The 13,511-nt window shown below is 32.8% G+C and overlaps 1 protein-coding gene and 1 pseudogene across 2 annotated transcripts; both read left to right on the forward strand.

The window, feature by feature from the left end:
• The first annotated feature begins 4,145 nt into the window (after positions 1-4,145).
• LOC131622831 (uncharacterized) lies at positions 4,146-6,081 on the forward strand (annotated as a pseudogene).
• Positions 6,082-6,112: 31 nt separating this feature from the next.
• Positions 6,113-7,538, forward strand: LOC131622778 (uncharacterized). 2 transcript variants are annotated; one of them, XR_009289994.1, is made up of 4 exons: positions 6,113-6,182; positions 6,449-6,731; positions 6,814-6,984; positions 7,479-7,538. XR_009289994.1 is itself a non-coding variant. In XM_058893817.1 (3 exons), the coding sequence occupies exons 1-3, from the start codon at positions 6,171-6,173 to the stop codon at positions 6,918-6,920; spliced, it is 402 nt and encodes a 133-aa protein (XP_058749800.1). In that variant the 5' UTR covers positions 6,119-6,170; the 3' UTR covers positions 6,921-7,056. The 2 variants fall into 2 exon arrangements, 1 of the variants encoding a protein (XP_058749800.1); XM_058893817.1 differs by lacking the exon at positions 7,479-7,538 and having other exon boundaries at positions 6,119-6,182; positions 6,814-7,056.
• Positions 7,539-13,511: the final 5,973 nt, after the last annotated feature.

A 13,511-nucleotide genomic window follows, 5' to 3' on the forward strand; every position in this document is an offset into this window, starting at 1 on the left:
AAGCATTCGAGAGATTCAGATGCATAAACAATTTATTGACAACTTCATGTGTAGGAACAATGTTAACCTGCAGGGCAGCCTCAATCTCAACATAAACAGAGCAAATATTAGTGTCAGTATATGAATCACAAAAGTAAGTATCATTAAAGTCGGACAATGATGGAAAATCAGCTGAAGACATTAGAATAAGTATCATCAACCAACTCAGAAAGCAATTCAATATGAAAAACAGAATGTTCTTCCACACGATGTTTCATACCAACAGTGTCCCTATTAAGCAGAAACAATTTGAAGACACAAAAAACTATTAAAATAAAATAAACAAATACAAAAACACGAAATTTAATCTAATTAAGTCAAATTTGAATTTCACAATTTTTTTTGGAATTTTTTGAAACTATGAAAACAAAAATAAAATGATAAAAAAATAGAAAAATAAGGAATTTATGATTTTGATGGTCAAAAGGAGTACTGTTCATCGATTTTCTTCTGAATTTCTGGAAAAAATTTAGAGTAAATCGAAACAGTCCAAACGTACCTGATAGACTGGAATACATACCATTGTACTACAACCTATGAAATCAACAAACACAACAACAACAAAAAACAAGAAAAATTCTAACAAGACTCAAAACTAGGACCCTAAACTTGGTTAATATTATCAAATAGTCCTCGGCAACGGCGCCAATTTGATCTACTGTCGCACATAGGTAAAAAACAAGTAAATAAAAACTATATTTAAGGAGAAGCGACACTCGAGTATCGTATCACAAGGACTCTTGATTAAAATTAGCCAACTGAAACGAGTGGATTTTAGGTTTCAATTTAGAATAAGTGATTATGAAATAAGCTAAATGGCTAATCTACTGATTTTGGTTCCGACTCATCATTGCTTAATATAACTCCAACATCCTAAGCGTATTATATTTTCCTATTAGATTATAAAACTGACTGACAACCGCAGTTAGTTTTATATGATGTAAGTTCCTATTATCTGAATTAAGCAAACGGAATTAAGCTCTCGCGATTTAAGCAGACGAGACTCTATCAAACACGGTAATAAATAAGTTACACTAATGTGATTACGATTAAGGAACATATAACAGTCGATTAAATCAACACTAATATATGATAATCGATTTCAGCAAACAATGATCACATAACAACATTGAAAGGAATAAAGTTTGGATTGGAATTATTAGAACCTCAAAGTATGGTGGAACCTGTAATCAACACATTTTTCCTTAGGCTTAGCTCTCTATGAATTGTACATCACATAGAATAATTTCGTTAATAGTGAATAGAATAAATAGTACCGCGGCTGACTTAGGTTAAAGGAAAAACATAGAATTCGGGTTCTAACCCAACCGGGTCGAAAAACATAAAAAATGGCTCAAAACTAAATATTTCTAAAGTCTATAACTTCAATGAATTATTCGACAATCTATCACTCTTAATCAGATTTTGGCTTCAACACAAAACTTGTAGCTCTTTCTCTTAGCCTTCCAGCGCATCTCAGAGCGCGTCAATCTAATTCTCGTAGCTCAAGTTATGGTCTGCACAAAGAAGAGGTATTAAATAACAACTAATGATGAAAATAAAATACAAAAATTCAATAAAGTACAATAGTAGAATGTGCATCAAAATGTACCGATCAATCGACACTAAAATTTGTCAGCATTGACTGACTTTGTCATTACATCCGCTAGATTGTCTTTGGTGTGAATTTTCTTCATATCAACAATCCCTTGATCTACTACTTCTTGAACAAAATGTTATTGAACACCTATGTGCTTTGTTCTCAAATAAAAGGTTGGATTCCTTGTAATGTGTAAAGCACTCTGACTATCACAATACACAACAATTTAATATTGACAATGCACGAGTTCTTCCATTAGCCTTTGTATCCAAATATCTTCCTTGCAAGCTTGCATAACTTCTATATATTTAGCTACTGTAGTAGATAGAGCTACGACAAGTTGTAGTTTTGACAACCAACTTACTGCTACTCCTACAAGTGTGAACACATAACCAATAGTAGACATTCTTTTATATAGACCACCTGTAAAGTCTGAATTAACATAACCCTTGACAATAAATTCCAATCCTCTAAAACATAACGCAACATCTAAGGTTCCTTTTATATATCTCAGGATTATCTTAACAGCATCCTAATGCTCTTTACCAAGATTCCCGATAAAAATTGAGTTTTGGAGTGAAATGCATATGATTTGAAAATATAGCAGAATGTTTTGTATGTACATCTACGAAATATTGTTTTTAACACGTTCCGTAGATGCTGCTACAAAAGAATTATTGAACTGAAATAATTTGAACTACGCAAACATTTACTATGTTTGTTAATGCTTCCGTGGATGTACCTACAGAAAGAATCAAATTTTTTGGAAAAAAAAAGATGTTTCCGAATGTGCATCTACGAAACATGGGCATAATTAAAAATTCGCCAAGTGACTGAGAGAATTAAGGAGTGTAATTATATATATATATATATATATATATATATATATATATATATATATATATATATATATATATATATATATATATATATATATATATATATATAGAGGAGAGATCAAATTACACCCGAAGAGTTACACCACGAGTTACACTCGTTCAATAACTACATCTCGAATAAATATTTTTTAAATTCAACCGTTGGATTGAAACATAATATCATATAGATCTTACCTATAAAGTTTGAGCTTAATCTATAATGATTTACTATGTCATTGAATCACATCAAAATTAACGTTATATGAATGCTCATTTTGACGTTAATCTTTGGATATCTTGATGATATAGTAAATCATTATAGATTAAGCTCAAACTTTATAGGTATGATCTATATGATATTATGTTTCAATCCAACGGTTGAATTTAAAAAATATTTATTCGAGATGTAGTTATTGAACGAGTGTAACTCGTGGTGTAACTCTTCGGGTGTAATTTGATCCTTCCTCATATAGAGGAGAGATCAAATTACACCCGAAGAGTTACACCACGAGTTACACTCGTTCAATAACTACATCTCGAATAAATATTTTTTAAATTCAACCGTTGGATTGAAACATAATATCATATAGATCTTACCTATAAAGTTTGAGCTTAATCTATAATGATTTACTATGTCATTGAATCACATCAAAATTAACGTTATATGAATGCTCATTTTGACGTTAATCTTTGGATATCTTGATGATATAGTAAATCATTATAGATTAAGCTCAAACTTTATAGGTATGATCTATATGATATTATGTTTCAATCCAACGGTTGAATTTAAAAAATATTTATTCGAGATGTAGTTATTGAACGAGTGTAACTCGTGGTGTAACTCTTCGGGTGTAATTTGATCCTTCCTCATATAGAGGAGAGATCAAATTACACCCGAAGAGTTACACCACGAGTTACACTCGTTCAATAACTACATCTCGAATAAATATTTTTTAAATTCAACCGTTGGATTGAAACATAATATCATATAGATCTTACCTATAAAGTTTGAGCTTAATCTATAATGATTTACTATGTCATTGAATCACATCAAAATTAACGTTATATGAATGCTCATTTTGACGTTAATCTTTGGATATCTTGATGATATAGTAAATCATTATAGATTAAGCTCAAACTTTATAGGTATGAGTTTGTTTCTTTAAAAAAAATAAAATTAGGTAAACTTATATAAATAGAAGTTTGTTTGAATTTTTTTATATATACAAGGAAATACAGTAAAAAGTTTGTTTCTTTTATATATAGAATTGATTTTGTTGTGTATTTTATATGGAAAATAAATTTAGATAGATAGAAATTTGTTTGAAATACTTTTTAATTAAGTTTCTTTATATATTAAAGGAAATATAGTAATAATGTTGTGTTTATTTTATAACAAATAAATTTAGACGAATTTACATATATAGAAGTTTGTTTGATTATTTTTAATTAAATTTGTTAAATATATATATATATAAGGAAATACTGTAATTGTGTTGATTTTATAAATAATAAATTTATATATGTAAAAGTTTGTCTGATTTATTTTTTATTAAATTTCTTTATATATATAAGAAAGAGAGAGAGGGAGTTTACGTACCTTTGAAACTTTCGTACTTTATTCGACAATGGCTCCAATCAAACGACATTTCTCATGCGAAGTAGCGGATGAATCAGCCTGTCAGGAGAAGAAAGCAAAAGAAGTTGAGTTGAAACAGCTTCCTTCATCTTGCGTTGTTCTCAATTTAGCTGATTCTGACTTAGGTACTTAAATTTCTCTATTTTTTTCAGTTTCACTCACTTCATCAAATTTAGTTATATGGTGTTTCGTTAGATTTCCCTATTGAAGCAATGTATTTGCATGTTAATCTATCGTGGTTCATGATTGATTTTGTTAGATTTCAACGTCGAATGCAATGGAGTAGTTGGATATGGCCTTTATGAGGAAGGCTTTGGTTATTGTTGGTCTGGTGCTCGAGCTGATGTTGGAATAACAAATGGTAGATATTGTTATGGTTGCGTTATTGTTTCTGCTCAACATGTTGATACCGATGATACTGCTCCTGATCAGCGGCATCTATGTCGTCTCGGTGTTTCTAGAGGTGATGATACTGTTGGAGCTCTTGGTGAGACCAAACACAGCTTTGGTTATGGAGGCACCGGCAAATTTTCTAATGCTGGGAAGTTTTTGAATTTTGGGGATAGGTTTGGTGCTGGTGATACAATAGTTTGTTTTGTTGATCTTGAGAGTAAACCACTTGCTTCTATTGGTTTCTCCAAGAATGGTAAATGGTTGGGTACTGCAATACAATTTGATATCGATTCACTTGGTCTTGGAGAAGATTCTTCTTTTCCAAAGGTTTCGCCTTGGGAATGGGCACTTTTCCCGCATGTTCTATTGAAAAATGTGATGGTTCAGATGCAGTTTAGTGTTGAACAAGGACTTGTTCCTCGTGAAGGGTTCAAACCTTGGGCTTTGGCTATTGGCGATGGAAATTCAGTTATGGGACCTTCGTTTTCGGATCCAAAGGAATGTGAATTAATGATGCTAGTGGGATTACCGGCTTCCGGCAAGACTACATGGGCTGAAAAATCGCCCAGAGAAGCGTTATGTCTTGCTTGGTACAAACTTAATTCTTGAACAAATGAAGGTTAGTTTAGCTCCCGGTCATTTTGTGGTTATCATTTTTCTCTTCTATTTTTGCTTAATCCGGTGTTGTTCAGGTTCCTGGACTGTTGCGCAAAAACAACTACAGCGAAAGGTTTGATCGTCTGATGGACAAGGCAACTTCAATGTTCAATGTAATTTTGTCAAGGGCGGCTAATGTACCTCGCAATTATATAATCGATCAGACAAATGTGTACAAAAATGCACGCAAGCGGAAACTTAATCCATTTGTCAATTATCAAAAGGTAGCTATCTATATAACTATTTGTCGAAGATGGAAAAATAAGTTTATTATAGATTCGATAATATTTTTTTTGTCCATTCCAGATTGCTGTTGTTGTGTTCCCAAAGCCAGAAGAGCTCAAAAGACGATCAGAAAAAAGATTTAAAGAAATGGGCAAAGAAGTTCCAGTTGATGCTTTGAATAACATGATAGGTATTTTTTTACCTTTTACTTGTTGTCTGTTGGTGTTTAGTTTATCATTTTTTAAACTTAAGAGTCTTGTGCAAGTTCTGATATTTTATTACTATGGCAGCTAATTATGTTCTACCTAAAAGCAAGGATTTTCCATATTCCGATGAATATTTTGATCAGGTATAGTATCATACATTGCTTTTTGTTGATCTGACTATCAAATTATCAAGTATGACTATACTAAAGCTTCATTTGTATTTCAAGGTTTTGTTTGTTGAACTGAACCGGGAAGAGTCTCAGAAATATTTGGATCAGATGAAGCAAGATACTCTGTCTCTATCTAATAATAACCCGTCAACATCATCGCACAGAGGTTCTTCTGAGTCTTCTTTCCGACCTGCATTTCATAGTCAAGGAAGTTCGACAGGTTTTTATCTAATTGTAGTTGCTTTTCAATATTGCAGTCTGTTTTATTGTATAATTTTCTTTAATAATATCGACTTTGTTGCACTAGGAAGTGGCATTCACCAGGGGAGAGCTCATTCTTCCATCTCTCAACCCGACTATAGGATGCCTAGTCAAGTTAGTCACCTCAACCTATACTACAACTTTCTATTAACTCGCAAATTTTTCAGTGTTGTCAAATAGCGGCAATGCAACACAATATCATAATAGAATTTGAACAAATTGCTATTGTTTTCCAAACGCTGATTAGTACAAAAGATTTCATTGCAGAATTTGAATGAACTGTTATTTTCTATGTATGAAATTTAAGGCACTGAAACATTTCTATATTGGTTACTTATGTCTTGTGGAAACTATGCTAATTCCATGGTACATGCTCTCAGGTCAATACACATGGTTTTATGAATGAACCTCATCACAATATGAATCCGTTGTGTAGAGGATATCCAAGCAGTCATATTTCACATGTTTCAAGACCACCCTATCCTATATATAATGTTGGTTCCAGTAGAACTTACAGTGACATCGAAACATACGGAAACCCTGTTTTCGGTAGCCAGTATAGGCCAAACACTGTAGGGAACAACAATATGGGTTTTCATGGAAGACCTTATGTTGAATACAGAGACTTTCAGCCTGACCTGCCTTTACCTGCAGCAGCCACATGTAGTTACTCTCTTATAATTTCTTCTTTTCTTATGTTTTTTTTAGATTAATGCAATATTAATTTGTTGCTATTACATTTCAGCTTTGCATCCTCCATATGGGGAACCGACTCTAAGGCCTCAACATGGTGGATTACCTGATAACATCCAGTATCCAGGGAGATATGCTTCTCAATATCCAAAATACTAGCACTGAAACTAATCAGACAATGTCAATGTTAAGTGGAGCAAGACATCATTGACAGCTAGAACTGGTAATTATGGATATTTGTTTGTGTTTTAGATATATCTTAATATTTATCAATTACTGAATGAGTGTCAGCAATTGCCGTGTCATTTTGTAAAACAAAAATAGATTCTTTCATATTGTTATATGACTTTTGTTATTGTTATCCATCCCTCCATACTTATTTACAAGTTTTAATAAGTTCACTTGTTTAATGAGAGAAAAACAAACACAACAACTTTAACTCAACAAGATCTCAAAAGTTCCATCTCCCTCCATAATTGATTAACTGACAAGTTTGAAGTCTTAAAGTATATTCTATGACTATTACTCCTTTGAAGAGCATATGATATACAATGATGGATTCAACTTCATCTTTGATATATCTCCCCTTGAATCACTTCCTTAAGATATTCTAGTGTTTATTTCAATCATTTCATTATAAGTATTATTTTTTTTAATGATTTTTGTTCATTTTTTAATTATATATAGGATATTCTAAATTGCAATTATATGTTGTAGGGTGTTGACCATGATGATCTGAAGCAGCTTTATCATGTATCCAAAATCACTACAGAAGCGGTATGCATTATTATTAACTAGTAGCATTGTAATTAATTATTCTCTTAGTTTGTAATAATTGTTGGATTTTTCTGTGGTAGACAGTTATTGTGAAGAAGATTTTTGATTCAAATGATAAATTTTCAAAAATGAAACTCCAAAAACACCATTGAAAAAATTGAAAGACTCGAAGTTCAATAGAGATGAATTAAGCGACATCTCTATGGTATTATTCTGCATTACGGATTGCACCATTGATAAAGATTATGAAGAAATTGAAAGACTCAAAGTTCAATCAAAGAGGAATTAAGTGGTCGTTTTGCGATATTGTTCTGCGTCACGGATTGCACCGATGATGAAGATTATGAATAGATATTCTACTTAAGAATTGATATGTTAGATAGATTAGAAAGGATAGCGATACATTTGGTTTGACAAAACAAGAAAATTATGAGGATACATTTGGTTTGACAAAACAAGAAAATTATGAGGATTTTGTATGGAGTACCATAATGGATTGTGTATTAGTTAATGTTGATTCCCAATAAGTGGTGACTGATATAAATACAAACAACTCAAGTAACTTCATGGGATGAAAACTGATATCCAAAATCAGATCCTATTTCCTCTAAGAAAATGACATTAATATCAGTCATATCTACCGCAAAGCAAACATGTGTGCATATGGTTTAGCAAGAAATGAAATTTCAAACTCGAATGTTATGTGTAACTTTGATTCTTGTCCATTTTTCATTGATCACTTGCTAGAAAGTGACTTATTAAGAGATTTCAGTCCCTCGATTAAATTCGTGTAATTTCTTCTTTTGGGCTTTAGCCCTCCTTTTATAAAAAAAAAAAAATGTTAATGGTATTTAACCTTTCTCCTTTTATATCTTGTTAATATACAGGTTCATGTTCACAAAAGATCTACACAATAAATTATGATTATGGAGAATTTCCATTTGACAGATGAGAAGAGACCACGGTCAAATATAACTAATGGTAATAATAATATTATGTTTTTATTAATGTAATTATAGATATATGTTTGTGTTTTGAATATATCGTATTAGTAATTAACTAATTATAGTGGAAAACAGATTGAAGACGGTTTTATCTAGGAGAGAACAGGAGAAATTGAAAAGTTTGTGTTAGTTAGTGAATACAAGTTATTGAATGATTATCAACAAGTGCAGTGTTGCTATAAGATATTATAGAAGTTTTAGAGTTGGGTAAATAAGAATTCACCTATTATAGATCTTATCATATAAAACAAAAATATTTCACTCCAAAAAACATAAACTTAAGAACAATTTTTGTAGTATAAAAGATAATAAAAGTAGTAAAATCTCTTAATACAGAAGGAATCTACTATAGTGTATACTAGTTTTAATAAATACTATATAATGTAAATATACAAAGAAAGTGGATGAAGAAGAGTATGAAGGTGAACGAATAAGTCAATAACTAGATCATAATTTGGTGATGGTATTTATCGGTAAGATTTGAGAATATATAGCTCTACAAAAAGTACATATAATAGCTTTCCAAGAACTTCTGTGGAAAGGAACTTAGCAAAGTCTTGTTTAAATTTGTGTAATCATATCATCCACACTAGCACCGCTGCAACACTGGTATTTATCTCTTTTGCACTTCCAACTACACACGGGGATGTCCACAAAGGATTATTCTGACAAATGAATCTGGGGTGGGGCAACTTTCATGGCTGAAGATGACATAATCAGTAGGGCTTTTACCAAAACCTCAACAAATTGAACGAGTGGAACTTGAGGTTCCAAAGAAATATCAGTATCACCGCGAATTCATATAAAAAATGTTTTTTTTCTAAAAAAATTTAAGAAGCTTTTTTTTTTTTATAAGCAATTGGATTAATAGAGATTATCATTTTTTTAAAACACTGACTAGAAGCACTCAACTCAAAAATACATAATTTAAGTTTAAGGATAACAAATGAACTTTGTGTTGAAATAAGTTTGGTACATCAACTATCTTCAAGTTTTGATGATAACAAAACTTAATTTGTATAGAGAACAATTTTGTACTCTAACTACGTTGTTAAGTGTGCAGATCAAAAGAAATCAAAATCTAAATCTAGGGAAGTCAAGTATGGTCGAACCAGACTCTGAAGAAAGCATTTATGAAATTCAATCTTTGCTGAATCTGAAGATTTGCAAAACCTGAAGATTGGGAGAATCTAAAGATTATCATGATCTAAAGATTTGAAGAAAATATAAAGATTGGCAGAATCTGAAGATTAGCAAAATCTGAAGCAAACAGACTATGAACGAAAGACGTATTCTGAACCAAAAGGAACAAACAAAGTGGTTTAATGAAGTCAAGTTTCTGATTTTCAAGTCAACAATTTTAAAGCTATTCATCTAGATCTACTTTGATAATGACTTTGAAGATCAACTTTATTAATGACTTTGATATTCCAAGCTTTTGTAGTCTTAGGACTATGAATTCTATAGATTGTGAAGTCTCATTTTCACCAAGTTCTGAAGACACACTCTGACTCTACTCAAGCTTAAACAAAAATTCATTCGAAGCCTCTGACTAGAAGATAATGACAATATGAAGAATACGTGGCAAGAGTACAACCAATACGATATCAAATATTCCTTCCACTACTCTGAAAAATGTAGAAAAGGACAATACTATTATACCAATGGATATTCTGTCATTTCATCCTCTCATCCACTACACTGCTTATCTCTTATAAAACCTCCCACTAATTGTTAGAAATTTCGATAAAGTTAATTGGATCTAGGACTGAATCGTGAATGGAGTCACTTTCCTTAAAAGTATTTCAAGCACTTTCTTAATTGTCTCAGAGTTTAGAAAACAAGAATACCCAAGATAATTCAGCCTCGCAATCAATTTTGCACAAGACTGGTGAAGAAATCTAATGCAAGGAAGAGTTTTTGGAATAATAAAGAGGATGTGCAAATTGAATGAATTATTTTCGAATTCTGAATAATGTATTTAAAGGTCTTGCATGTGTTGTTTCACAGATTTGCAACTCTTGATGAAACAACACATTTTCAACATAAGATTGCAATCGTTCGCCTATAGTTACATTATGCATCTATAGTTACATTTTCACATAGGTGAAGTTCATGGTGTATCTTTTTCCATGAGATACTCACCCTCGGTTTTGAACTTCATTAAGAGGTTTAAAAACCTCAACCCTTTATTTAAAAGTAGTCAACATTATTTCTCAATGTCCGATACACATCCAAATCAACGACTTGTTGTTACCCATTGAATCTTGAAGTTAATGTTATGTTAACACTAAGATTGGTTTGCCGCCACTGTTGAAACTCTTATTTAAGGAGTTTCAATCCCATACCTTCCGAGGTTATTTTTTACCAAGTCTCTGGCGAGTTTAAGGAAACAGTGGCCAGAAAGTGATAAAAAATGTTGCCTTAAAAGATAGGTAACGCTCGCATTAACGAAGGCTGAAAAACGTCCCCTATTCTTTTAAGCAACGTTTTTCTCAGTTCTGGCAACACTTTTAAATTATTGTCAAAGAGGAAAAATATTGTAGTGCTCGTTTATTAAGCCCTCTCACATTCCAGCTAATTATCATTGGATTTTATTGTCAAATGTTGTGGAACTTTCTCCAAGTATTAGTGCTTCATATCCATTATTACATTTTATGCCGCTCTCATTTTGAATGGGCTATTTTCCTCTGTTCCTGTTAGCAGACTTCAAAATAGTCCAAGCTCTCCCTTCCTCATCTTTATTCTTTTCCTCTGTGTTAGCTTCGGTCTCCAACACATGTGGTTCCCCATATATTATCACCCCCTATTGGTATTTCCTCTTTTTTTGTTCCCACTCTTTCTTCTTATCATTTTTCCTCTTTGGCATTTCCTCTTTCTTCTTGCATTCATGACCCACCTTATTATATACGATGCAATAAAGTGGTTTCCATTTGTACTCCACTTGTTGTACCATTTTAACTCTTTGAGGATCCCTGGTGGTTATATGTTGTTTCAATTCCCTGGTATCATCCACCTCAATTAAAACTCTAGCATATGATACTCTTAGTTTCTTAGCCGTACATTCACCTGTTAGCGGAGGTTTACCTATAGAACTTGTTATTTTTCCAATGCTCTTATCTCCCCAGTAGACTAGTGGTAGTTATGGGAAGATCACCCTAATAGGTAACACTCTCAGAACATCATCTTTCAAGGTAAAAATGGATGTCCATTCATGAAGTAGGATAGGTTTCTTCTATATGGTATATGGCCCCTACATAAGAACAACGTCCATATCCATACAATTCTTGAATCTAATGAGAAAATATCCTTGTGGTATACTTTTGGGAGAGTAATGAAGTTCCATGTATTGATCATGAATTTCATACTTGCGTTCATGGAATGTTCAACACCTATAGCATACATTATGAGAGCATTCTTCCAAAAATCTTTTTCAGATGCAAGGTTCTGTTCTTTAATCTGAACCTCAATTTTTTCATTGATAATCAGCAGAGTAGCATACTTAATCTCAATTCCATTTAACGGTAATCGGTTGCCTTTGATGATATCAACCCAAAGCTGTGGTGGGCTGTCTTCAAGGTTTTCCTTTCCTTCGATATTTTCCTCCATAATAGTCTCCAAACTGATGGACTTATTCTTGAAGGACCTATTCTTCCGTGAAATTATATTCTTCCGTAAAATTAGGTTTAGTTTACTAGTTGCTATTTTCTCTCTATTTAGTTAATAAAGAGGCCTATTATTCAGGTCCTGATTTTTCTATTCTGTTAGACTTTTAGTGGGTGAAAACCTAACGTCTCTTTTCAATTTGTAAAGGCTATTTAAGCCAAATTTTTCCTTGAATAATATATGAAGTAATTTTATCTCTCAGCAAAATATTGAGTATGTATTTTAGTGTGTACCCAAGTTTCTATAATTGGTATCAGAGCCTCACCAAGAGGCCTGATCTAGAGAGTGAGAAAAATGTCTAATGAAGGACAAAACTTGTTGAGTATTCCTAAGTTTGATGGTGATTACGATCAATGGAGTATGGTGATGGAGAATTTACTTCGTTCATTGATCCAGGATACGTCGAGTTGGGTGCAGATGCTGTGGAGAGTGATGTAGAGAAAAAGGCAAGAGCAGATCTGAAGCTAAAAGATCTGAAAGTAAAATATTATCTATTCGCAGCCATAGATAAGAGCATTCTAAAGACAATCCTGCAGAAAGACACATCTACACAACTTTAGGAATCAATGAGAAGGAAATATCAAGGAAGTAAGAGGGTACAAAGAGCCCAATTGCAAGCTCTTAGAAGAGAATTTGAAATCCACGAAATGAAAGAAGGAGAAACCACTGTTGAATATTTCTCCAGAGTTATGACGGTGGCGAACACATGCGCAGCAATGGAGAGGCCATGCAAGACATTCAAATTGTGGAGAAGATTTTGCGGACTCTCACTGAGAGGTTCAATTACATAGTTGTCTCAATAGAGGAATCAAAAGACATAAACTGCCTCTCAGATGATGAACTTCAAAGTTCACTCATTGTCCTTGAACAAAATTTTCGAAGAAAGATCAATGAAGAAGAGCAAGTGCTTAAAGTGACTCAAGAGGAGAGAAGTGGAAAAGGAAGAGGAAGAAGCACGTTTGGAGGATATCGAGGAAGGGGACAAGGGAGACCATCACCAGCTTACAAGGCAGCAGTAAAGTTCTTCAAGTGTCACAAAAAAGGACACTTCTAGTACGAATGTCCAGATTGGGAAAGAAGGGTCAAGTTTGCTGAATTAGAACATGAAGATGAGCTGTTACTCATGGCATACATTGAAGAAAAGAAAGCAACAAGAGAAGAAATATGGTTCTTGGACTCTGGATGTAGCAATCACATGAGTGGAAATAAGGAGTGGTTTACAGACTTGAACGAGGGCTTCAAGCAAACAGTGAAATTGGGAAATAACAGTCGTATTGCAGTGATGGGAATAGGAAGTGTGCGG

Source organism: Vicia villosa, unplaced genomic scaffold (genome assembly GCF_029867415.1).
Source record: "Vicia villosa cultivar HV-30 ecotype Madison, WI unplaced genomic scaffold, Vvil1.0 ctg.000044F_1_1, whole genome shotgun sequence".
NCBI classification, from domain to species: domain Eukaryota; kingdom Viridiplantae; phylum Streptophyta; class Magnoliopsida; order Fabales; family Fabaceae; genus Vicia; species Vicia villosa.